The sequence below is a fragment of the Anastrepha obliqua genome, chromosome 1, assembly GCF_027943255.1.
Source record: "Anastrepha obliqua isolate idAnaObli1 chromosome 1, idAnaObli1_1.0, whole genome shotgun sequence".
Lineage (NCBI taxonomy): Eukaryota > Metazoa > Arthropoda > Insecta > Diptera > Tephritidae > Anastrepha > Anastrepha obliqua.
Genome location: NC_072892.1, coordinates 66,641,663 through 66,667,074, shown reverse-complemented (window position 1 = coordinate 66,667,074; position 25,412 = coordinate 66,641,663). Strand labels below are relative to the sequence as shown.

Here is a 25,412-nt window from a genome sequence, read left to right as displayed (position 1 = left end):
ATTTCTACAACTTGTGTAGGAGGGTTTTATAAATTTGTTTACCTAACGGTTGTGTGTAACAGCATAAATGAATCGAGATAAATATATACATATATTTACGAATGATGAGAGTACAAAATTTATTATATTTCAATGAAACTTGGTATATAGATTACTCTTTTGGCTTGGGCGAAATTGCCAGTAACCACACGAACTTCCATATAACGGTAGTTTTCAAAAAAGGAAACGTGGTATCTCTGATATAAGTAAAGCAAAATTACTCACAACTGGTACAAATGAAGAACCTATAGAAGAGATTGAGGAAATCTATCAAATTACGAGGGTTGCTATTTATATTTCGAGCTGCGGACACTTGTAGTGGAGTCAGACGTCATCTGAAGAATCGATTGGAAAATTTGACATATTTTATCATAAAACCATGCAGAACGTTTTGATATGTGAGCCATTCAATTGTTGCTTACAGTAAATGGCTATCTTTAAAAATGGATATCTGCAAAAAAATGGTATTAAACCATGAACAATTTCGTGCGATTATTTGTCACAATTTTTGACGAATTTTTTCACAAGCACAATGACCACCTGTTTTTTGAGCATTAATAATCATGTGACTACCAAGCAAAGTTAAACGGTCAATTCTGAATGGTATAGAACTATCCTTCACCAAAATCGCATTGTCTCCCAACTGTCATATCGGCGCTGCCAAAAGGATTTTTGACCGATCAAAACCTCGAATTGATAGCGCATTCACCGTACCCAATGACTTTTTGCTCCTTCCCATTATGAGGTAATAAAAACGCATGCTTAAGAGTTGTCTCAATCAGATTAGACGAAATGATTTGGAAATTGGCCTAAACGAATACAAGTGTATTGATTATCATTGGGAATATTCTGAAAAATAGTAAAACCGTTCCATGCCCATTTTTCCTTTGTTAGACCAAATATATATGTAGATATCGACCCTTATTTATTTAATACATCGGGCGATACAATAGTAAAAGATAATAAACTATTTGTTTCTAAGCTGGCGTACATTTTTTATTTCGCTTTAACTGCCTAATTTCAAGTGTTCCTACATTCATCCTTTGTAAAAAGCTTTGTTTTAGGCATTCGAATTTGAAACTGAATTGAAAGTTTAATCAGCTTAGCGTACATTACGTTAAAAAAGTACTATATTTTTGCAGATGATCTATTCCTCTACAGCAATTCCAATAGCGGAATGAATGCATTCTTCCTTATTGATAAGATGACAAGTCTTGTTCACAAGTGACATCAGTTGATTCACGTCGTTCGCCCAGTTATTCAGTATATCGGAGGCGCTCTTCTTTGTGGTGAAGTAAACAATTCCTACTGGTCGATCAATTTTAACGCGTATGGTATCGCTATTCGCCAACTTTGAAAGATATTCTTCACACCGGTTTGACGGTAAGTTGAGTAATTCACTCATGCGTTGAAGGTGAATGCGAGAATAGTACATAGCGATTATACGAATATTCTATTTAGATAAATAAAGTTATTTCAGCAAACTAAATTAGGAATAAAAAAACTTTTAGAGCTGCTTACATGTTCTATTAGTCGATCCTTTAGCTCAGCAATGCATTTGCGTCCATGCTTTGTGCTTTCTTTAAACATATCATTCTCGGCTAGCACGGTACCAAAATCAGCATTGAATGTGTCAAAACTTATAAGCTCTTTCGACATGAATAAACGTAGTATTTCTCTGAAACAAAAATACATTATTATTTTATCTCTAAATATATTGTCTAATTACCAACCGGTAAGCGGGTATGCCTTCAAGTTTCTTATTTTTCGACAAATGTGCCATCATATCACTCTGTTCGTTGTCATACGGCGCTAATACGCAGTATAACACAGCACAAATCAGTTTTTCCTTTTGCTCCTTTTCTTGTTCTGGAGTCAATTCGACAGATGACAAAGCGGCGGCTGCCACAGCAGCTGCCTTGATTTCATCTTCACGCTTCTTTTTATCTTCCTCACTCAATTTTTTTTTCTCCTCTTCAGTCAACTCTGCTACTGCGGGTGCTGGACGTGCTGGTTCAGCGATTGCTTGATAGTGACGCGAGGTTTTCAAGAACGAACTATCGCGGTCCAACCGAATCATTAAGTTGTAGAATTTCAACTTTAGGTCGTGCTGTATTGGGTCATCGAAGAATTTTATGCTTATCTTCTTGGCAATGATTTGCGTGGAAACGAAATCTTCTTTTAGTAGACAAAGCCGCATTTGCTCTAAAATCAATTCAACCTTCTCCCGCTTATCCATTGAACCGTATGTTTCTACTTGTAGTTCTTCCATTACAGCGGCAGCCCCTGCAATATCACCATCGGCCTCTTTGATGTCAGCTAAGATTTTTGTTAAACGGGCACGCTCAATTTCTACATATATTTTGCCTTCTGTGACTGTGCGCAGCGTATCAATCAGTTTTAATTTGGTGGCCTTATCAGGTGTTTTTTCAACGTAAGTGCAGCACTCCTGAATCATCTTTGAAACAGCTTGCTTTAGCTGCGAACGGCGACGCGCTAGCAATGAAACGTATTCATTCAAAGCATTCCAGTTTTGAGCGTCGAAACAAATCTGGCATATTGCGACAAGAACTCGCGAGCAAGATACCATATCGGCGCCCTGATTAAATAAGTTAAATATATTCTTTAGTCAGCCGAATAAAGCTATCTAATAAGTTTACTTACCAAACGCGTTTGCTTTTCAAGTTGCAACAGTATCTCGATGGCATCATGGAAAGCTTCGGGATTCTTCCTGGCCATATCTTTAGCTAGTGGAATTTTCTCATCACAGGCTGGTGAATAATCAACCTCCATTTTGGTGATGCGACCTCCTTCGAACAAATAATTATCCATTTTGTATGCTCTCCTTCAACTAAAAAATTACCCCAAAGCAGATTATGCGGGTGAATGTGGAGAAATAAAGCGTTATTTTACTACTTGTTTAAATATGAGAACAATGTTTATTGTTGAAGTTACCGTGCAGAAAGGATTGTTTTATATGTTTATCTTCACGTATCACACTATCTTGAACTATAGCAATTTGAATTGTAGAAAAACAATGCGAAATGCGGCTATAAGTAGACTTGGGATAATTCTGCTTACTAATCATGTAAATTGGCTGCGGTTGTAGAATTTACCAATTGTCAATATGACTTGAAGCAGGGTGTGGTAAAATGCGAAAAGAAAAAAAATATGAAAAATTGATGTTGCGGTAAGCCGGTCAATCTATTAAAATATAAAAATGAACAAATTGGTGCAATTTAAAAGCTATTTTTGTTGATATGTATTATTAAAATAATAATGCTTGCTAACTATTTATACCATTATATAGAAATTTAAAACAAATTAGTGATTTAAATTGTACTGTTTGACATTCGAATACTCTACGAACACGAAACACAGCCTTGTCAAATGCCAAAATCAACTGTCAATAGTTTGCTGGTCGCATTTTGCGCCTGAAATTTTGTATCGAATTTATTTTCATTTTATTCCATTTTTTGGCAAAACTTAAAAAGATAACCGTAATTAAATAGAAATAATACCAGACAGTAATAACTGCAGAGTGCAAAATACTTGGTGATTAGTGTTCTGGAAATTATTAGTATCTCTAGAAGCAGTCATTAGCAGTGGCCGATATGGCGAATCTACACGATTTTGAGGAACTGGTGTCGGATGCACTTGAAGTTGTGGAGTTTAAATTAAGTGAGTGTTTTTTCAAACGTTAATTATAATGCTAGTATGAAAATATCATTTACACTTTTCAGTACGCCGCAAGCAGGATATAGAGGATGATAGTTTAACATTCCATCCCTTGATGGCACATCAACTTTTTGGGGAAACGGAGAGCATATTTGGTTATAGAGATTTACATGTGCGTATATTATACACAGCCGGACCGCTCCACATTTATATTGGTGTCGAATATAGTAGTCGAGTTGATGAAATATCAAAAGGAGACATAAGTGCCGACAGTGTCGTGAGAACTATTGCTGAAAAATTGCCCGATGGTTGTTTCTTCATCAATATGGATGAGTTTCTGAAAACACTTGATAAAGCAGACAAATTTCAACCTTTTGGTGAAAAGTTGTCGGAACTCAAAGTAACTGATGCGCAAGGCAAGAAGCGCTTGTTCGAAATATATCTCTGTAATTATAAGGTGCCGTCGTTCTTAAAATTTTTCGGCCGCTTACAAACTTTTATACTTTGGTTTGTTGATGCGGCTTCCTACATTGATGTAGATGATGCCCAGTGGAGTTTTTTCGTATGGTATGTAACCGCAGCAGTATATATTTAGTTTAATACATGAATGTTCTTTTCACGATAGCTATGAAAAGTATAAAAATGATAATAGCAACTATCAATACGCAACCGTTGGCTACACCACTGTATACGAATACTACGCCTATCCGCAGCATATACGGCCACGCATTAGCCAGGTGCTAGTTCTACCACCATTCCAAAAACTAGGCATTGGCACAAAATTCATAGAAACCATATATAAGCATTACCAGCCACAAAAAAATGTCATCGATATGACAGTCGAAGACCCATCTGACGATTTTCAGCGTTTACGCAATTTCGTAGATGCGCGTTTATGTATGGGGTTAAAAAGTTTCGCAAGAGATGTCATTAAGAAAGGTTTCAATAAGGAAATGGTGCGGGAAGCACGTGAATCACTTAAGGTATAATTTTATAACTCGATAATTTCAATTTGAAATGAAATGTTAGTTAAAAATTGTTGCTTACTTTTTCCTCAGTTGAATCCTCGTCAGTGCCGCCGCGTCTATGAAATACTGCGTTTCTTTTATACAAACTGTCTCGATAAAGATGATTATCATGCCTATCGTTTGGATGTGAAGCGACGTTTAAATGCTGTACATTACAAGCAGTTGAATGACATTAAGAAAATGGAAAAGGCAAAAGTGGATACAGAATGGTTGAGAGCGCGCTTACCCACACAAAGTCAACGCATCGAACAATTGCAAAACGAGTATGAGCAAGTAGAAAATGAATATAAAGAAATTGTTAAAAAGCTACGTACGGTTTGCTAATACTGTTATCGCTCATCATTCATTTTATTGATCAGCATGTCCTTTTGTTTACGAATTCATTTCTTTATGTAATAAATTTTAAATTAAATTTTAAAAGTAATACTTTTATTAATTTGTTAATGTTATAACGGGAATATACTGGGGTATTTTTTGAAATATGTTATGCTAATTCCCCATAATATACAACTGTTTGAAGCAATAGCAGTGGCGTATGCCAAAAATAGCTAAATTTCTTTTTTAAATTTAAATAACTGCTAATAAAAAATTTTAATCACCAGTGGTAGCCTTAAATATCGTATTTTCTGAGCTGGTTGTTATATTCAAAAAGTGCTCAAAAATGCAGTGAAGTGTAGTTGTGGCATTTGGGCGCATTTGAGGGAAATTCATATTTTTGTTTAAATATTTATAGTTCCATATACATTTTTTTTACAAAACCTTGCAAAAATTAAACAGATTTCTTTCCGAGAAAAGGGTCGCGCTAAACATTTTCCGGGTGAAAGTGAAAGCCTATTAAGAAATTGCTAAAACTTTCAAGTTATTCCAAATTTGCTCGACTTTTCAGTGAAAAAGTTTGATAAAAGCAAACCAATGGAGACAATTGAAGTGTTTAGAGGCAAGAGCTGAGAGAAGTACTGGGTTTGGCGCGTGAAAATTCCTTTTGTACCTTCAAAAAGATTAGGGATGATCTAAGTCTTGATGTAGATTCTTCAACAATCAGAAACAAACTCATTGAAGCTAAATTTTACGGGAAAAACCCAGGTGTGGTACCATTGCTGGATTCACGTCATGTACAGGCCAGAATAAAATTTGCTGCAGAGTACCTGCATTTGCCAGTTCAGAAATGGTGGAACAACTTGTGGTTGTTATTACTTTACTGAGATCCAAAGGAAGTAAACAATTTGTGGAAAGGCCGAAGAATGTTTCTTTTAACCCTAAATATGACACCAGAGCAGTAAAAGCCGAACAGTATATTGGAAAAAAATCAAGGCCGCCAAGTTCTACTTCAACGCAGTGGAGTCAGCCATGTATAGTACGACAAAGACCAGGAAGTTATCAAAAAATTCGTTTCAAAAGGGGTTGAGGTCATAGGCTGATAGGGTCAGTCATCTCACCTCAATCGCATTGCAATCTTTTCGACGGATGTCAAAGAAGTTGTAGGCAAAGAGAGACCCACAAATATCAAGAAGCACTCGAAGACTGTTAGAAAAACTTAGATGGTCGCGAGATTTAGGTGTTTGGTGGGCTCTATCTCTATATCTAGTAGGTGCACAGCAGTACTTGCCAACAAGGCGAGCTGAATCAAGTTATTTAATGAATTAATACCTTTCAGATTTATTTTTGATTTTAAAAATTATTTATGGGGAAACAACTCCACCGGCCGTAACACTAGATTTAGGAGTTTTGATTATATACTTATTTTTACTGAAAAGAGTCAAATTGACTCATACTACTAAAATTGAAGCTTTTTGCAAAAAAACAGCTCAAACTTAATTGAAATAAAAGATTTGTAATTAAAAATGGCCGCCGCAGCCGAATGGGTTGATGCGCGGGCTACTATTCGGAATTCAGAGAGAACGTAGGTTTGAATCTCGGTAGGTTTGAATCTCTGTGAAAGACTAAAAAGTTTTTTCTAATAGCGGCCGCCCCTCGGCAGTCAATAGCAAACCTCCGAGTGTATTTCTGCCATGAAAAAGCTCCCCATAAAAAAATATCTGCCATTCGGAGTCGGCTTGAAACTGTAGGCCCCTCCATTTGTGGAATAACATCAAGACGCACGCCACAAATAGGAGGAGGAGCTCGGCCAAACACCAAAAAAGGGGTGTACGCGTCAAAACTTCATAAACTCTGTTTTTGAAATACAAAATTGCTATAAAGCCTCATAATTCTGATTTTGTAACTGTCCATTCATTATTCAAGATTCTATGAGCTTCAAGCCCAGTGCATGATTTTAGATTTGTCATCAGGTCTTCGTCAATAATCAATTTGAAAGCCATACTTACCGAACCAAGCGTAATATGCCTTTTAGCATAGGCAGCTGGACCCGATACCTCTTTTAAGGGGGGGGGTAAGGGATAAACGCTAAAAAACTTTTTTCATGAATTTATTGTAGCGAAACGGTTCAAGTCAGTTTATTAAAAGTTGTTGCATATTATAAAGTAACATTTCAAGAATATTTGATAAAATTTTTATGTAAAAATATTGCAAAATGAGCGAATGGGAGCACATTTACGTAGACGTCTTTTCAAAAATACATTTTGCAGTAGTCAGCATATCTCAGCGTAGAATCATCTGAAATCAAAAAAATCGAATAATTTAGTTAAAGTATGAGTTAAACTTCCCCCCCACGTTTATTTTGACGATTTATTTTCATTTTCAGCCATTTGGTAGTCGTTTGAAGTAAAAAGTGATTTTTGACGAAAAAATGCCGCCATTTTGTAGGTGTAAAACCCCCTTAATATAAAAAAAAATGGCGAAAAAAAAAACGTTGGGAGGAGGTTTTTTATATGTAAAATATGTGTGCAAAATTTCAAAAGGATCAGTTGAGTAGTTTTCAAATGCCAATGACTACGCACTTTAAAAAAAAAGGTTCGAGAAACCGCGTTTAAAGTTTTAAGTTATGAAAACGCGCAACTGCTGCGTCTCGGCAGATGTTTCAGGCGGCTCGGCTTTATGCTCTATAACTTAAAAAGTTTTGCTCGGATTGACTTAAAATTTTAACACGGTATTTTTGAAATGTTTTACTACAATAACATGCAAAAAAAAAAAAAAAATCGATTTTAATCTAGCTACATACATACATCTCTATCTTCTGTCAATGTTTTTTATAAATCCCCATCAGCAGCTTGTTCGGTGGAAATTTCTTCATTCTTCATTCAGTCTAAGAATCAGAAATAATCCTTGTTTTTTTGTTTTTGTTAGGAGCAAAAATTCAGAGTTATTGACTTTCGCCTCTATTTCATTTTCGTTCTCACATAGTTGTGTATTAAAAGCATCTGATTCATATTTTGATTGGTCTTCCCCGATTTTGTTCAGTTCATTTTTCTGATTTTTTCCCATAATAGGTCTGTTCATGTGAAAATTTCCGAGAATTTGTTCTCAAAGAGAAAAATATTAAAAAAAAGTACATGAGCGCAGAACCAGTAATATTTGCAAGTTTTACGAACAGCTGATTAAATTGTTGGCGGGAAAAATCCCAAAGAACACATTTTTTTCAGTTGAGCTACCTCCTATTAAATTAGAAAAAAGTAAACATTGCAAAATAATGAGCTTGGCATCACCTGATTTTATTTTCTCCTCAATAATTTGTTTCATTTCGTCATCGATGACAGATGAAGAACATTCCATTAGCAATTGTGGGGGGTTGGACAAGTCCAAGCACTCAGTCAGGAGACCATTGTACTACACCCGGATAGATTTCAGTAGAAAGAATAGAGATAGGAAAGATAAAAAGTGGATGGTAAGACGGATAAATTAGTTTGAGCTCACTTTTCCACAAATCTCTTGGATTCATTGATGAATTTCAAGAGATCCGGAAGAGGAAGAGTATGAACTTTATCCATACTCAATATATCGCAACTCAATATCCTAAGTCTGATTCTGGAAAACGCCGAACAGCTACAGAGAAAATGCTCTGCAGTGTCGTCATCCTCAAGACAGGATAGGCATATCGGGCTGTCTACTACCTCTATGGTAGCCATATGTTGATCATAGAAGTTGTGCCCTGTGATTACACCCACCAGTACTCTCAGGTCCTTTCTGCTGAGTTTTGGGAGAAAGGTCGCTGTTTTCCTGTTTGGTTCTTTCACAAAGCACTTGGCTACTCTGCACGAGTTCAACTCAGACCAACGTCCTCTATGGGTAGACCATATCTATGGGTTGAATCGATACAGAATTGACACCTAGAAAGGATTCGGAGCCCAGTGTCATACTTGCCGAGCCTTCATTTGCCAATTTATCAGCTAACTCGTTCCCTGTAATATCACAATGTCCAGGCACCCAAATAAGACTAACTTTGTTGTGTTTTACAACACTTTTCAGTTTTGTCTTACATTCACCGACTAACTTCGAAGAGCAGCGTGGGTTAGCAAGGGCTTTCAATGCAGCTTGACTGTCACTACAAATTCCAATACCACTACCCCGCCTCTTTTTCTCACTTATACTGGCACATTCAAGATAGCAAAGACTTCCGTAAGGAATAACGTGGCCATCTATCCTGTGGCATAGGAGTACTTAGTGTCTTCTGCTAAGTACCATCCAGATCCGCTTCCATCACTGGTTTTGGATCCGTCGGTGTAGAAAGTGTGCTGATATCTCGTTAATAGGTTCTCTGGCCTTAACCATTGATCGCTATCTGGGATAAAAACATTATACTTCCTACGGAAGCTAATGACAGGCACCCGGTTGTCCACCAGAATCGAGAACAGTGTGCACCGCTCCGACAACTGGTGGTATATCTGACAGTGGCCAGTGCTTACTTCATTTCCCCAGACTCCGTTTAACTTGAGCTTGTACGTCGCCTTCATTGCTTCCTTTCGAATTTGAAGATCTAGAGGTTGCGAGTTCAGAATGGCATTAAGGGCATCACCAGATGTCGTACTCATGGCCCCTGTGATACCCAAGCACACACTTCTTTGTAGTCTTTTTAGGGGTTTTACCCAGGAATTAACTATTGAGGCTTTTCACCATACTACAGAGGCGTGTGTAATAATGGATTCATCAGGGTGATGTACAGCCAGCGTACTATTGCCGGTCTTAGACCCTATGTCTGGCCAAGGGTTCTCTTACACTGCCAGAAGACTTTTAGTGTTCGACAGACCTTCTGCTCGACGTGCTTCTTCCAGGTAAGCTTACTATCTAGGATTACTCCTAAATATTTAGCCTCAGAAGACAGTTGCAGTGTTACCCCTTTCAATGTGGGTAGTAACAGGCCTTCCATATTGTGTTTCATAGTGAAAAGCACTAAGGTTCTTTTTGTAGGATTCACAGAAAGACCATGGAATTCGCACCAATACTGAATCTTATTTAGAACTACCTCCATTTTATTGCATATAGCTTCAAGTGATCGTCCTGAGATTAATACGCACACATCGTCTGCGTAGGCTTGGATGTGTCCAATTTCCTGCAGACCATTAAGAAGAGAGTCCACCACGAAGCACCAAAGTAGGGGTGAGAGTACACCGTCTTGTGGGCAACCCTTCTTTACCTCAACCGTGACTTCTTCATCGCTTTCTCTATCCATAGTAAGCAGTCTTTTGGATAGCATAGAGTGGATCCATCTGACAATGATTTTTCCACTCCATAACTTCTGATAGAGTCAAAGGTAGCATTGTCGAAAGCTCCTTCAATGTCCACAAACACACCAAGAGTGTAATCTCTTGTTTCCAGCCCTTTTTCGATTATGTTAACGCACTCGTGCAGAGCCGATTGGCAAGTTTTCCCACTTTGATAAGCATGTTGTCTGACGTTGAGTGGGTTTCGACTTAGAAACCTCGTCCTGATGCGCTTCTCCACCATATGTTCCAGACCCTTAATCATAAACAATGTCAGGCTTATAGGCTTGAAACTTTTTGGTAAATCGTAGCTGTCTTTGCCTGGCTTTGGGACAAATACAACTTTCACCAAAAGCCACAATTGTGGAACATAAGCGTGCGCAAGACATGCCGTAAAGATTCTTTTCAAACCCTTTATTAGTTGTTCTCCGCCCCGCTTGAGCATGCTTGGGTAAATGTCATCGGGTCCTGGGGACCTAAAGTTTTCGAATGACGAGAAGGCAAAGGCGCACAGTTCTGATTTTGAGTCCGTATAAGCACCATCTGGTTTGAGCGGTGAGTCTAGCCTAGCCGTCCGGTCTGTTTGAAGGGCTTTGTATAACTTCGCTGAACTCTTCCGTTCCTCCAGTTCACTGGAGAAGGTTCTATAAGAGTCCAATTTAGATGATCTAATTTTCTTTTTATATTACTTCCTCAGCTTTTGGTAGGCAGTCCAATCTCCTTCCAACTGAGTTTTAAGAGCTCTGTTAAGAAGACGTTCCACCAAGGGACTGTCTTACCCTCTCTTCTCCTACGTTCCGGGCACATCTTGTTATAACACTCGGTCAAAGTTCGCCCCAATGAGTTTGTGGCTTCTTCAATCGCAGTTATTGTCCGGAGTTTGGGAACATCACGGACTCACTACAACCTGTTGTATAAGGTTGCTTACTTCGGATTCCGGTTTATTACCCTTCCTCCTTTTCTTCTTCCTCGTGTTCATTCTCAGATCTTTTCCTCTTGCCAGATTCGGCTAGAGCAGTGGATGAAGACAGATGTGTCGCAACTCCGGCTCGAGTGGCAGTTGGCATAGCTACGTTTCTCTTGCCTTCTTCGCGATCTTCTGCCTTTGCTGCTTCTTTTGCCTGTTAGACAGATTTCCTCCTGAGGCTGGCATCTGTTCCGTGGCCATTGGTGCGCTGGTACTTTCTGAGCGTGAGCTCGGGCTAACCATAGCTCCAACAGTCGCCGAAGCTGGTGCCAGAACAGAAACCAATTTGGTTTTCTTAGTCGTGGTGACATGACAGGCAGGGGTTATCTGCGTCATAACCACGTCTGCGTCCTCCAAATTGCCTCCCAAATCAGGCGCTTTCTTTATAGCGTCTCTTATTATGTTGTTGGGATAATAACAGCTTTCTTCTTATTTTCCTTGCTTCCGCCTATGCATGTATGTATTTGTATTTTGGGAACTACAGTAACGGTGACTGGAGGCTGTGGTTCAGAAGTACATACCTGTATAACATTGGCCGATTCCTTTTTAATATATGACTTCAAATAAACTTTATAAATTTTATTTAAAATATATTTACTTACTTACCTACTCCATTTTAATCACAATTTTTATTCAAATTTAGCACTTTGATACATGAATATCAAAACCAGATAATATGTAACAATTGTTGTAGTTTTTTCTGGCCAATCACTATCCTCAATGACCCTCATATACTACATGTATATGTAGCATGGGGAAAAGATTTTTCTATCATCCTTGTATATGTAGTTTGTGGTGAAATGCTTTATTCTATTACAACAACACAAATCATCACTGGAACGCATTGTATTTCGACTTACGAGCGCAAAGGTACACAAAAATGATTGTGGTGTTGGTGAATTTATTTTTTTTGAATATACATACATATTCGTACATTATATTGATATTAAATTTATAAATGTTTTATATAAAATGATTTGTTTATCGACTAGCTGCTTATAAATGGTTATCTAACATTCACATCTTCTATACATTTTATCAACGCTCTATCTTTTAAATTTGAAGTCAAAGCACAGGAATTTATTTTCGGATATGGGGTGGGTTTTGTTTTCAAAATTTGAGCGAATTCAGGTCAATTTAGTTAGCTACTGAGTAAAGAGGAATAAGGGGAACAGAAGTACACAAATCGGCATTACTAATCAATATAGGAGCTAAGATCTACGGAAGTGTTCTTTTTTTCAATTTAAATATTTATGTAAATATTAATGTATTCTAAAATGCACTTTTTTACATCATTAAAAAAATATGCATTTTTCTCCTATTGTGTTCCCTTTTGATTTTACACACAGAGAAGCTTACAATTTATTGCTTATTGTTTTAAAAACTTTGACGCAGATAACTTGTTTACAATGCACAAAATGGCTACTAACCTAACATGAACCATAGACCTCCATCCATTTTTCGAAACGTGTAACATCGTCCGCCGAAACAGATTGTTTAGTTCTCTCCATGGCTTCTTGAAAATCCTGTAGTGTTATGGGTTGATCAATGTCTTCGCGACGTATATCCTTAATTTCGGAAGGTGAGCGGCCGGCAATGAGACGACGCATTGCCATCATGGCGGCATCGCGGCATACATTGCTTATGTCCGAACCAGAGTAACCCTTCAGCTGATCGCCAATGAGATTCGTATCCATGTTTGGTGAAAGGCGTACATCTTTGAGGCAGAGTTTGAGAAGTGCCGAACGTGTTTCCTCTGAAGGAAATAAATAATTAGTTATATTCAGTAAATATTAATAAAATTTATTAAAGAACAAGTGGAAAAGTGTATAGTTTTTTAACTTTTTAAAACTATTATGTGTAGGTATGTATATTTACAATATATGTATATAAAAGTGACGTACTCTTGGACATAATACCTTTTTGCCAGGTTTCACCAAACAATCATAAAATTTATCAGACTGTTAACATTTAAAGGTGTGCAATTTCAATTCGAAACTTTGCTATTTTCAATTTTAACAACCTAATAAGTTTAAAATTGATTCGTGAAACATAACAGATATATTAGATTAGATTCTTTATGAGGTTTGCACTGCAGGTAGCTCTAAATATGACTGAACATTGGTGCGAATTGTATGGTCTTTCGGCGAATCCTTTAAAAAGTACCTTAGTGCTTTTTACTAGAAAACGCAATATGGAAGGCCTGTTACTGAAGCACGTCGAGCAGAAGTCTCTCGGACACTAAAAGTCTTCTGCCAGTGTAAGAGAACCCATGGCAAAACATGGGGTCTAAGACCGGCGATAATGCAGTGGTTGTACATAACCCTGATTAGACCCCTTATTATGATACATTCGCGTCTGTAGTATGGTGGAAGGCTACAATAGTTAATTCCTGAGTAAAACCCCTAAAAAGACTACAAAGAAGTGTGTGCTTGGGTATCACAGGGGCCATGAGTACGACATCTGGTGATGCCCTTAATGCCATTCTGAACTCGCAACCTCTAGATCTTCAAATTCGAAAGGAAGCAATGAAGGCGACGTACAAGCTCAAGTTAAACGGAGTCTGGGGAAATGAAGTAAGCACTGGCCACTGTCAGATATACCACCAGTTGTCGGAGCGGTGCACACTGTTCTCGATTCTGGTGGACAACCGGGTGCCTGTCATTAGCTTCCGTAGGAAGTATAATGTTTTTATCCCAGATAGCGATCAATGGTTAAGGCCAGAGAACCTATTAACGAGATATCAGCACACTTTCTACACCGACGGATCCAAAACCAGTGATGGAAGCGGATCTGGATGGTACTTAGCCGAAGACACTAAGTACTCCTATGCCTTACGGAAATCTTTGCTATCTTGAATGTGCCAATATAATTGAGAAAAAGTGGCGGGGCAACAGTATTGGAATTTGTAGTGACAGTCAAGCTGCATTGAAAGCCCTTGCTAACCCACGCTGCTCTTCGAAGTTAGTCGGTGAATGTAAGACAAAACTGAAAAGTGTTGTAAAACACAACAAAGTTAGTCTTATTTGGGTGCCTGGACATTGGGTATTACAGGGAACAAGTTAGCTGATAAATTGGCAAATGAAGGCTCTGCAAGTATGCCACTAGGCCCCGCACCCTTTCTAGGTGTCAATTCCGCATCGGTTCAACCCATAGAGATGGTCTACCCATAGAGGACGTTGGTCTGAGTTGGTCTCGTGCAGAGTAGCCAAGTGCTTTGTGAAAGAACCAAACAGGAAAACAGCGACCTTTCTCCCAAAACTCAGCAGAAAGGACCTGAGAGTACTGGTGGGTGTAATCACAGGGCACAACGTCTGTGGTCAGCATATGGTTACCATAGAGGTCGTAGACAGCCCGATATGCCTATCCTGTCTTGAGAATGACGACACTGCACAGCATTTTCTCTGTAGCTATCCTGCATTTTCCAGAATCAGACTTAGGATATTGAGTTGCGATATATTGAGTATGGATAAAGTTCATACTCTTCCTCTTCCGGATCTCTTAAGATTCATCAATGAATCTAAGAGGTCTATGGTCACTCAAATTAATTTTTCCGTCTTACTACCCACATTTTATCTTTCCTATCTCTCTATTCTTTCTACTGAAATCTATCCGGGTGTAGTACAATGGTCTCCTGACTGAGTGCTTGGACTTGTTTAACCCCCCACAAATCTAATCTAATGAGGTTTGCAGTTCGACCTCATGGTCTTTTGAGCCCCCTACTCATCACAGTACCTCATCCAGAGTCAGTTCCCTTATTGAATTTAGGATAGAGCTGGGATGGATTGAGCGTATTTGCCTTTTTCTGGCTGCAGATGTCTCAACCTTCACCGCGCTATAGCGCTACGTTCCTGGAGAAGTCCAGAAGTGCATTGGAGTCGCCTGGGATTGGTCGCAGAAACGACAGGAGTCAGTATACCATATGCCGATCATGTGCAGATGACTACGCAGCTTGCAGTGACCTGTGGGAATGCCCGTGAGCCAGATGCGAGACATATTAGGCGAAAATCTTTTACATATTTGAAAATGTCTGTTATATTGGCCAAACACAAACGGCCAAAAATAAAAAAAATCTTTTAAGGGGAACCATCTCCAATTTTGGAATAGTGCATTGAATTTTAGACGGCGTAAATTAGATTTTAGAATAGTCAACTGCATTTCAGAAAACGTTAATTGGATTTTAGAATAGATTTTATAAATTTTGAAACCATTATATATTGAAACCAAATAAAAAAAGAGCATATCTGGTTTGGCTAGGTGATACGCTAATTTTCCAAAGAGTGGGACAGCCGAGTTTTTTTTCTTTGCGATCATCTTTTATACCATGTACATATATTTAAGGGAGATGGGCGGTGCCTTCAAGGAAGGCTGACACATCCACAACTGAATTAATTCTGCCCATGAGATGACACTTAATAGGTACATTGTTATTCTCGACTTTTAAATTTTTCTGGAAAAGGAGTGGAAATCGCATGGCCATCTTCAAGATAGAAGCTGTGACCATCAGATCGGTTTCGGTCACAACTTTAATGCTCAATTTCCTGTCAGAAGTGGCTGGAGATCTGATATCGCTCTTAGCGAATAAGCTTCTAAAATAAGCAGAGGAATAGAATCTGACAAATATTTTAGGAACTTACATCAAGAGGAGCTTACAAATTTTCTCATTACTCTGGCCTTTTACAAATCATGATCTATGCAACTAATATTATGGTAAATTTAGTAAGCATGAAGGGATCCGCTCTTTCAAAATTCGCTTTCCTTGTAGTTTTTATGAGTTTGAATGACTTGGCCGACTGAACACCTGCATTGTATCGCGTTTCCTTTGGCCAGAACGCGATGATCCAAGTACATGGCACTTAATAAGATTTCTAAACGTGAAGGTACAGCAACTACCGTTTCAGATTTCTGAGAAAACCATTTTTGGTAAATTTAGGTACAGCGTTGTTGGAGGGACCGATTGAAGTGTGAATGGTTAAGAGATATTTTGGGATGAACTATTCTGAAGAGAAGAACGTCCAACCCACCAAATGCAAAAGTAACACCTAAGCTTCGTCGAGATATGTAACTCATTGTTTACTAAAGCTGGGGTCTACAAGAACGGTATACATATAAATATGTGTACATATGTATACTTATTTCGATTTAATGGGACAAAAATGGCAAGCATACTTAAATATAATATAAAGTTTTCCCCTCAATATTAACTCACCATTTGGAAGTGCAATATAGATTCTTTTCTCGAAACGTCGCCTAAATGCCTCATCAATGTCCCACGGATGATTTGTTGCTGCCAAAACCATGATGATCTTATCATCATGCAGCGTCGCATTCAATCCATCCATCTGGATAAGCAGCTCGGCCTTAAAGCGCCGACTCGCTTCATGTTCCGAATCACTGCCACGCGACGTACACAAGGCATCAATTTCGTCGAAGAATATGGTACTCGGCGCATAGAATCGCGCCATCTCAAACAGCAAACGCACGAGCTTTTCGCTTTCGCCGCGATACTTTGAGGTAAGAGTCGCTGAAGAGACGTTAAAGAAAGTGGTACCACATTCGGTGGCTACCGCTTTGGCTAGCATGGTCTTGCCAGTGCCTGGTGCGCCCACCATCAATACGCCGCGCCATGGTCGTCGTATGCCCTTAAAGAAGTCTGGCATAATAATGGGTAATACAACTGCTTCCTGTAGTATGGCCTTGGCTTCATTCAGTCCGGCTACATCGCTCCACTTGACACTGGGATTACGCTGCAGTATGTCTTTTTCCAGTGTGCCTACCAAATGTGGCTCATAGCCGATGGGTGCGAAAACTTTCGTCTTCGTTTTAGGTGAACTCTTTGGCGTATTTTGTGATGTGGAGTTCTCCTCCAAAGATGTGATTTCTTGATCGTCAGAGTTGGAATTTTCATCAATTGAATTCTTCTTAGGTTTGTCTTTGAGTTTAATTTGCGTGGTGAGCTTACGTGCACGTATGCGCTCGACACTGCGACTCTTGCGAGTCGCCGCCATAGCCGATGCTTTAACACTGCGCGAACTGCGTCCTTTGTCGGTGCTGTTGCTTAAGCTACCACCTACGTTGTGTGCGCTGCCGTGATGGCTCAAATTGATAGATGGCAGTGTCGGCTGGAGTTCGGGATCGCGTGAACGACGCAGCGACGAGATCCAACGGTTGTCGTTATGATTTGGGAATTGTATGTGAGTATTATTGCCACCGCTGCCCGTACCGCTGGCTCCTCCATTGCCATTTTGATATAGTGGATTTGTGGAACCCGCGGTTGGTGGTAAATTTGTGTGGGGACGTGGCTGTGGGGGAACTTCTAGAAGAAAGGTAGAACATAGGTGAAATCAACCGTATTATTCAGTCGATGACATTGTATTTACCTTGCGTTGGTATACGCGTTTTTCGTATTCCCCCCGTCGCAATGCCACTACCGGCACCCAGTGTAGCTGAACTGCTTGGCGAAAGACCGCTTAATGTGGTTGTGCGTGTGGTTTCGGTTTTTTTGATGTTCCCAGTACGTGTCGGCCTGTGTGTGGTTGTGATCTTAGTAAAGGCGAATGGTGGATATTGGTCCAGTATCAATGAGTCCATCATGCGTGCCACATGCGAGAGCCCAGTTGGCGGAGTTGTGGATGTGCTGTTAGATGGTACAGAAAAACAAGGTAAGTCTTTGTTTGGAAATCCGAGCAGTAGAATTATACTCGTATATGTATGTATTTTCATCTTTATACTCCAATACATAGAGCTTTTGCATAAGGAATAGTTTTTCCAGACAATATAGAAAAATTTAAGAAATCTCTAATGGGATGAATGCTGCATTAGGAAATTGTCCATTTTTAATAAAATTCATATATCCCGATCTGGCACGTTACACAAAAGGAATTCATTTTCATATAATCATTGGCATCGTAGCTATACTTTGACCACCGAACCGGATGACCCTCTTTTTAAGGATGCCTAATCAGTTTTTTGTAGTGTTTCCCACAAAAGCTGCGTAAAAAAGATGCCGCAGACTCCGCAGATGGGTTTTTATAGCGAGCTTTTTCCTGGCAGAAATACACTGGGAGTTGTACGAATCGGTAAAAACACTTCAGCTTTAAAAGTAATCGATTTGAATACCGGAAGTTGGAAAACGAAGATTAAGATATCTGCTTGGTAGGTAGGTAAGTAGGTAGCTTGAGAAAGAAGAAACGACTGACGCACTTCATTGAACTAGCTCAAAATCGCTTCGAATTAAGAAAATTAAGAAGAATGGCAAAATTCTCTTTCCTCTAGGACCTAGATACCAATGATAAAAGAAATCCCTTAGATAGTAATCACAGTTCGTCCATTGTGATAAAGACTGACATCTTTTTTTATATCAACCAGACTTGATATGACAAGACTGTAATTTTAATACATATTTATAGATATTCTCCCTTCTTATGCTATTACATAAATACGCCCATAAAAGGCAATGAACTTCCAGGAATGAACTCTAAAAGTAGCAATTAAGGGAATGACAGCAAATTTTAGTGAAATAAAAAAGTTAGAATCACTCGTAAGGACGCAAATGGCCGCATTATACATACAAAAATATATATGCATGTATAGTGTTGGTAAATGTGTCTATTAGTAAGATACACATTTTACATATAACAGAAATGCATGATATGATATATATAAGAGTACAAGGGCGTAGTCAAATATGTCTATTTCTAAAACATTGTAATTAATAATAACAGCTAGAAGTATTTTTTTATAAACTCAATGACAAATTTCATTAAACAATAATAAATCTACAAACAAATTTTCGCTAATTTGTTTCCATTTTCCTAATAAAATTTCAGTATAAAGGACATAATTAATATTTTTAAAGAATCTGCCATTTACAGAGAGTAAATGCCAAATCTTCACTCGTTTTGTGAAACGCGATAGTCAGAAAAATATGCTACCATTAAGACGAAAACTTTACTAAAATAATTTTGGAATTGGAAAAACTAAGTTTAGAAGGACATGCTTATGTTAGAAAACAATCATTTTACAACCTTTACATTATTTTCAAACTTTTGCTGTATTTTTTAGAATTCGAACATAAACTGGAAATCGGTTATATAATATTTTACATTTACATTCATTACTGTCATTCTGGCAGGTGCTACTTTCGTTTCTTTTCAGCCCTAATTTTCCATACCACAGTCTGATTTCCACCCGAAAAACATACCTTTTCTTCAAAAATCCGCCATTTTGTTATTTTTTTCAAAAAACATTTCCCATTGCAGCACCTGCCAGAATGACAAGCCTACAGAATAATAATCAGTTTAACTTTTTCGTTTCAGATGTCCTGAAGAGCCAAAATCCTGTTGACACGCTTACTTTGGTGCCACACTACTACAAAAAAATATGTAAAAAAAAAAAATTGTTTTTGTATACAATTTGATGTCAATAATAACATACTATAAAATCAAAAAGATCGAATTTTATTTTCTTAAAAAAAAAATTCCCAAAAAAATATCTTTAAAAAATGAGTATTTGACCAGACTACTACCTTAAGCAGTTTGAAGTTTAGCTGGAATATTCCAAGTACTTTCCAGCCTTTGGAACACAAATTCTCTTTTGTTATTTCACAAAAGTATTAATCAGGTTGCAATATAGTTATGCGTTTTCAACTTAAACCAATTATCTCGACTCAAGTACGATATTATGAGTTGTTGCTTTCCACGTAATTCGCTAAATTTCCTAGTTTTTTTGTGCAGGTCGGATGCTAAGAATACATCTTATATGCTGTGATTGAGCCGGTAGCGAACGCCATGCAATCGAAGGACAATAACATTATTAAATGCGCCGAACATATACTTGTAAAACAAATTTTTTATCAGGTAAAAATGGAGAGATCGGCTACCGATCGACTACTCAATTATATAGGTATTGACATACGTCGCTGAAGTAGGAGGAAAGGCTTCTATTGAAATTACCATGCCGAATACCTCTTTAATTTGGCCCCAAGTAAACAAGAAAAAGACAAAGGCACTACTTAGCCTCTCAGGAGGGGATATCTCGAAGGTATCTGGAAGGCATTTCCTGAGACTAGGAATTTTCTCCTATGAATATTGCAGAAGTTGTAGAGGTTGCGAAGACGAAGAAACAATTGAGCACCCTTAACACAGCAACCTTATAATTATTAGCGCTAGTCACAAATTGTAAAAAAAATGTGATGTGAAAACAAAAATTAAAACAAAGTAACTGTATCCGTATATTATATAGAAGTATATCTTTGAAAATTTCCAGTGGTTATTTTTGCAAAAAAAAGTTGTTAAGGACTAAGGACAATACTAAATCCTCGAATTTAATTCTTCTAACTTTAATAATTTATGATAAAAAATTAGTACTTTTTTCAAGGATGGTAAAATTGCAAGAGAATATCTTTAATAATTATTCGTTCTTATTTTTTTCAATTTCAGAGAATTTTTTCATTGATACCCATTTTAGTATTCTTGATTGCACTGAAACGCAATTATGTTACTTTTCACTTTAAATAATGTTTGGAATTAATCATAATAAATACTAGGTTGTTCAATAAGTTTTGCGGCTCGATAAGCTGTCACAACACAATTTTGTGGTTTGAAATATAGGGTGATCAATCATGAGGTGCTTTTTTCAATAGTTAAAAAAAAAAAAACAAAAATGTAAATTATGTTCAAAACCTTTATTTATCATTTGAAAGGACATTCTTTGACATTTACTTTTTGAATATGACTTCATTCAAATGTTGGCCGCAACTACGCTTAAGGTGGTCCATTCTGAAGGTCCAATTTTCAATCACTCGTTCGAGCATTTCGACTGGTATGTCGTGAATAACACGCGTAATGTTGGCTTCCAGAACTTCAATCGTAGCTGGTTTATCAGCATAGACCTTGAAACCAACCAGCATAGACCTTGAAACCGTCTTGTTGAAACCAAATGTCGTAGAGATCATTAGATTCAATTTCAGGTAGCAAAAAATCCGATATCATGGTACGGTAGCGAGCATCATTCACAGTTACGTTGCGGCCATTTGTCACAGAACGCTGATTTTCATAATACAGTTGAACAATTTGTAGACGTTGTTGCGGTGTGAGTCTTTCCATGATGAAATGCCAAACGCTGTTCAACAAATCCACGATGACAGTTTGCCACAACTCGCGCGCGATCTGTAAAAAAAACGCAAATGAAAAAAAATCCTCTTAATTGATCACCCTATACAATTTATTATTCAGTATAGTCTCTCTGAACATCTATACCCTAGTCATTTAGGTTAGTCCTTATCGAACCACAAAACGAATTGAACAACCTAGTACTTACAATTCCTGACGTCAGAGGGACTATATTTGGCCAATACTTTCGCGAGCATTTTGATTTTTTCGTCTGTTTAAAAATGTATGATCTTAGATGCATAGAGTTATTAGCGATCCATTTCTTGCCTCATGAGGATTATTTAATGTCACCCTTAAATGATAGATTTTCGCAGCAATTCGAGGCTTAAAATTTTGCTAGCAATGCTTTGCACTATAGCTACAGTGGCACGTTCTTTCAGCACTCTAAGAAGAGTAAAGATTAGGCTTAGAACAACAACGACGAAATGACTCCTTAAGAGTAAATTAAGTAATTTTAAGAATATAAACCATGTATTGTAAATCTATTTTTTCTACTCGTATCAAGTTTTGTGCTTGCTGATAGAAATCCACAAATAGTTCGTTGCTGAAAATGTGGGGAAATTACAGTGAGAGACATTACATTACATTACATTTTGAGGGCAAGTTGCAACTGTCTCAACTGAAAAAAAAGTTAATTTTTTTTTATTTTTCCCACCAACAATTTCATCGGTTCGCCCTAAACCATGTAAATTGTTACTGGTTTTGCGTTCATGTACTTTATTTGATATTTTTCTCTTTGAGAGAGAATTCTTGGAAAGTAAGTTACTGGATAATTTTTATATGAAGAGTCTTATAGTCACATACCCATGCTTCCACTACCAACAACACACACGTTCTTACTCACGTTCTCTTTACCTCTCCTACTTACTTTCTCACATCTCTCTTTCACGTTTCTTAATTTGCTTCCTTACTAGCTGATCTTTTCTTTAATGACATTATGTAAACCAATATTTTTCACGTTGTTCATATTGTTTAACTTAGTTTTAAGAATTATGCAACGTTGGAAATTATTAATAAAGCCACCTTCGAAAAGAATGGATTTTTATATTTTGTTTTACATATGTAGATGAGCTCCCGAAAAAATCGCAAAAATTCATTTCGTTTCATTTAGGATTTTTATATGCTTATAACTCTGCAAATAAATACCCCAATATTCATTTTTGCTCCCCTTTGTGACACGTTGGATACACCCTTGCATATAAAAATGCACTAACTTACATTTGTATGTATGTAAGTATTTGTAGCAGTTAATAAAAATACTTTTACAGGAATATGGCCATTCATTAAGCCCATTTTCCTACTAAGGTCAAGAGTAGTTTCACAACTTTTATGCAAATAAACGAATTTTTAGAAAAATGTTTGATATTCCACCCCGTGTACCTGTACCACCACCTACTTACATAAATATGCTGGCACGCAAATATTTCTGGTTTAATGTACAATCCGCTATGTAGGCACTATATAGATAAACAAAAAACAAAGCGATGAAAATTGTAAACTCGCAAACGATCGACTCCCTTGCCGTAGGGAACAGCTCGGTTGGTCAGTACGGTCTAGACACGAGACATGGGTCGGCCGCCATTATTATCGTGACAAAAAACAAAAATGCGCCATGGCATGCAAGCCAGCCGAAGCAAAGTGAGCGCGTGGGAATATATGTAAACTATGTATATATGTATGTGTGCATGTAAAAGCGACAACAATATTTGATACAAAATATAATAAGTAGCTAAATAAGTGGACGTCAAATATAATGGCTACATAAACATATGCACATATGATATATATGTATAAGTATATTACTCCATACATGGTATTAGAGATGTCATTTTGCGGGATTTTACTGATCCGGGGTTTTTCGGTTTTTTTAATCACGGCATACGAGATGTACCAAAATTAAATGAAGCTTTGCTTTGTTGTATTTTAAATGTAATAGCGAAGTTATTTTTAGAATTCAATGACAATTTATTTTGATTAAAGAAGGATCTTAAAAAAATAAAGCATTTATTGTATTATCCTCCAAGCGTGACCCATGTATATTTATTTCATACCAAACTAGCAGATGAGAAACACCATCCGGCTGCAAGACTTATTGGCTGGATGGCTGCTAGAAACTGGAAAGTTGTCTGCTGGTAATAACCTCTGTCACCACCATTTGAACATAAATAAATTACCTTAATTAAAGCTACTGACATATTATAAGTTTTTTATTAACCCTGAAGTTTGCATATTGTGGGTTAAAACTTTATGTAATTTATCCTTCAGGCTGTGTGTGTCGGTCTTTTTGACTGTTGATTTTTTTCATACTCAAAAAACACAATTCTTCACCAAAATACAAACTCAGCTGCTTTATAAAAAAGGTATTGCAAACTTACGTTTAAACAAAAAGTTTAAATCTCAATAAATGTTGGAAATAAAGCTGTTTTTCCTCAAAAAGGGAGATTTTTATGCTGAAAATTTGGCTAACTGTATTTTGTTATGGAAAAAAAATAATATTAAATACATGTATTTGATAAGTTGAATTGATTTTTATATCGGGTGTTTTTTTAGCTGCATGGCGTTCTATCGGTATCGACAATTATGATTTGACAGCTGAGAATGACAAACTGTGTTGACATTTCTACTTAGTAAGGTTTGGCAAGTATTCGATTCGATGCGGTACCAGCTAATGGTAGTAGAGGAAGAAGAAGGCCTCCTCTGCGTTGGAGAGATCAGGTGAAGAAGGACTCGGCTTCATTTGGTGTGTCCAACAGGCGACGGTTAGCACGAGAAAGAAACGACCGACGCGCTTTGTTAAACTCGGCAAAAATCGCATAAGCAGTTATAGCGCCAATCAAGAAGACAAAAAAGGCCGTCATGAATCGTTTAACGGCAGAGCAACGAAAAAAATAAATCTGTTCGCAAAGTTCATAGAGCAGTGGCGGCATCATCGACCCCTATTTCTTTACTTTCTACCCTGCGGGCGCTATCGAGCCATGCTGACTGCATTTGTGCTTCCAAAAATTAATTATGATGATGGAATTAACTATGGAAAATTTTTGTGCTATTATTTATTATGATTTTCGACTGTTTGCCATTTAAGCACATTGATTTAGTCACTGGTGAAACGATAGTACAACGAGTTCTAACGCCGCAGTCGATCCTTGCAGGATGAATTTCGTGACGGTCGTCCAAATACAGTTGTTGTGCAAAAAAAAAAAAAATCAAAGCCGTACCTGAATTGATAACACAAGATCGTCATGTGACATATCGCGAGATAGAGACATCCTTGGGCATTAGTGAAACAAGCATATATTCCATATTGCATGAACATTTTTTCGTCAAGAGGATTTGTTGGATACAGGATAATTTAACATTGGCCCAAAACAAGAACTCGTGTCGATTGGTGTAAAGAAATGTTGAAGAAATTCAGCTGCGGGAATTCAAAGCACGACATCGTAACGGGTGGCAAATCTTGGATCTATGCATATGGGTCAGAAACAAAACAACATGTGTCTTTCAAGACGGACTTAATCCTACAAAAGTAGTGCGCAGAAGAAGCACTTCGAAGCAAATGGTCGCCTGTTTTTTCGGAAATCTGGTCGTGTCGCAACTGTACTGCAAGGGAAACTTAAAATAGTCTATTCTGAGTTTAATATTTTAAGAAGATTGTTAAGCACTTTCTTTGTAAATGTGCGGACTTGGCAGCTAGGAGATTAAGGCCACTGGGTGCTCCTTTCTTCGACAGCTTGGGGCAGTGCTCTAACCTAAATCCCATCAATATCCTCCATTACATCAACGGCTTTGGTTGGCTGTCTGCCTGTTGGAGGTCTCATAATGGTATCAAAACATCACTTTAGTGCTACTTGTCGAGTGCCAGACTGGTACACAACCATTTGTTTGCCAGTAGTTTTCAGAGAACTAAAGAAATCCAAATGCCGAAGACGAATCATCT

The 25,412-nt window shown here is 37.7% G+C and overlaps 3 protein-coding genes across 5 annotated transcripts in view; 1 reads left to right on the top strand and 2 right to left on the bottom strand.

The window, feature by feature from the left end:
- Positions 1-1,007: 1,007 nt before the first annotated feature.
- Positions 1,008-3,135, bottom strand: LOC129247840 (26S proteasome non-ATPase regulatory subunit 12). The gene is made up of 5 exons (XM_054887182.1): positions 2,995-3,135; positions 2,704-2,890; positions 1,773-2,638; positions 1,561-1,717; positions 1,008-1,492 (listed from the first exon to the last, which is right to left on the bottom strand). The coding sequence occupies exons 2-5, from the start codon at positions 2,869-2,871 to the stop codon at positions 1,187-1,189; spliced, it is 1,497 nt and encodes a 498-aa protein (XP_054743157.1). The 5' UTR covers positions 2,872-2,890; positions 2,995-3,135; the 3' UTR covers positions 1,008-1,186.
- Positions 3,136-3,422: 287 nt separating this feature from the next.
- On the top strand, positions 3,423-5,165 carry LOC129247845 (histone acetyltransferase type B catalytic subunit). Its single transcript, XM_054887195.1, has 4 exons — positions 3,423-3,720; positions 3,783-4,284; positions 4,343-4,700; positions 4,776-5,165. The coding sequence occupies exons 1-4, from the start codon at positions 3,654-3,656 to the stop codon at positions 5,067-5,069; spliced, it is 1,221 nt and encodes a 406-aa protein (XP_054743170.1). The 5' UTR covers positions 3,423-3,653; the 3' UTR covers positions 5,070-5,165.
- Positions 5,166-12,240: 7,075 nt separating this feature from the next.
- Positions 12,241-25,412, bottom strand: part of LOC129248734 (katanin p60 ATPase-containing subunit A-like 1) — a 51,907-nt gene continuing 38,735 nt past the window's right edge. For 2 of the 3 annotated variants that reach the window (XM_054888360.1, XM_054888354.1), the window contains exons 2-4: positions 17,687-17,943; positions 16,516-17,622; positions 12,241-13,062 (exon numbers count right to left, since the gene is read on the bottom strand). In XM_054888360.1, coding sequence (XP_054744335.1) covers positions 12,737-13,062; positions 16,516-17,622; positions 17,687-17,943 — 1,690 coding nt within the window. In that variant the 3' untranslated portion in view covers positions 12,241-12,736. The remainder of the gene's footprint in view (positions 13,063-16,515; positions 17,623-17,686; positions 17,944-25,412) is intronic. The other variant, XM_054888365.1, reaches the window with a different exon arrangement.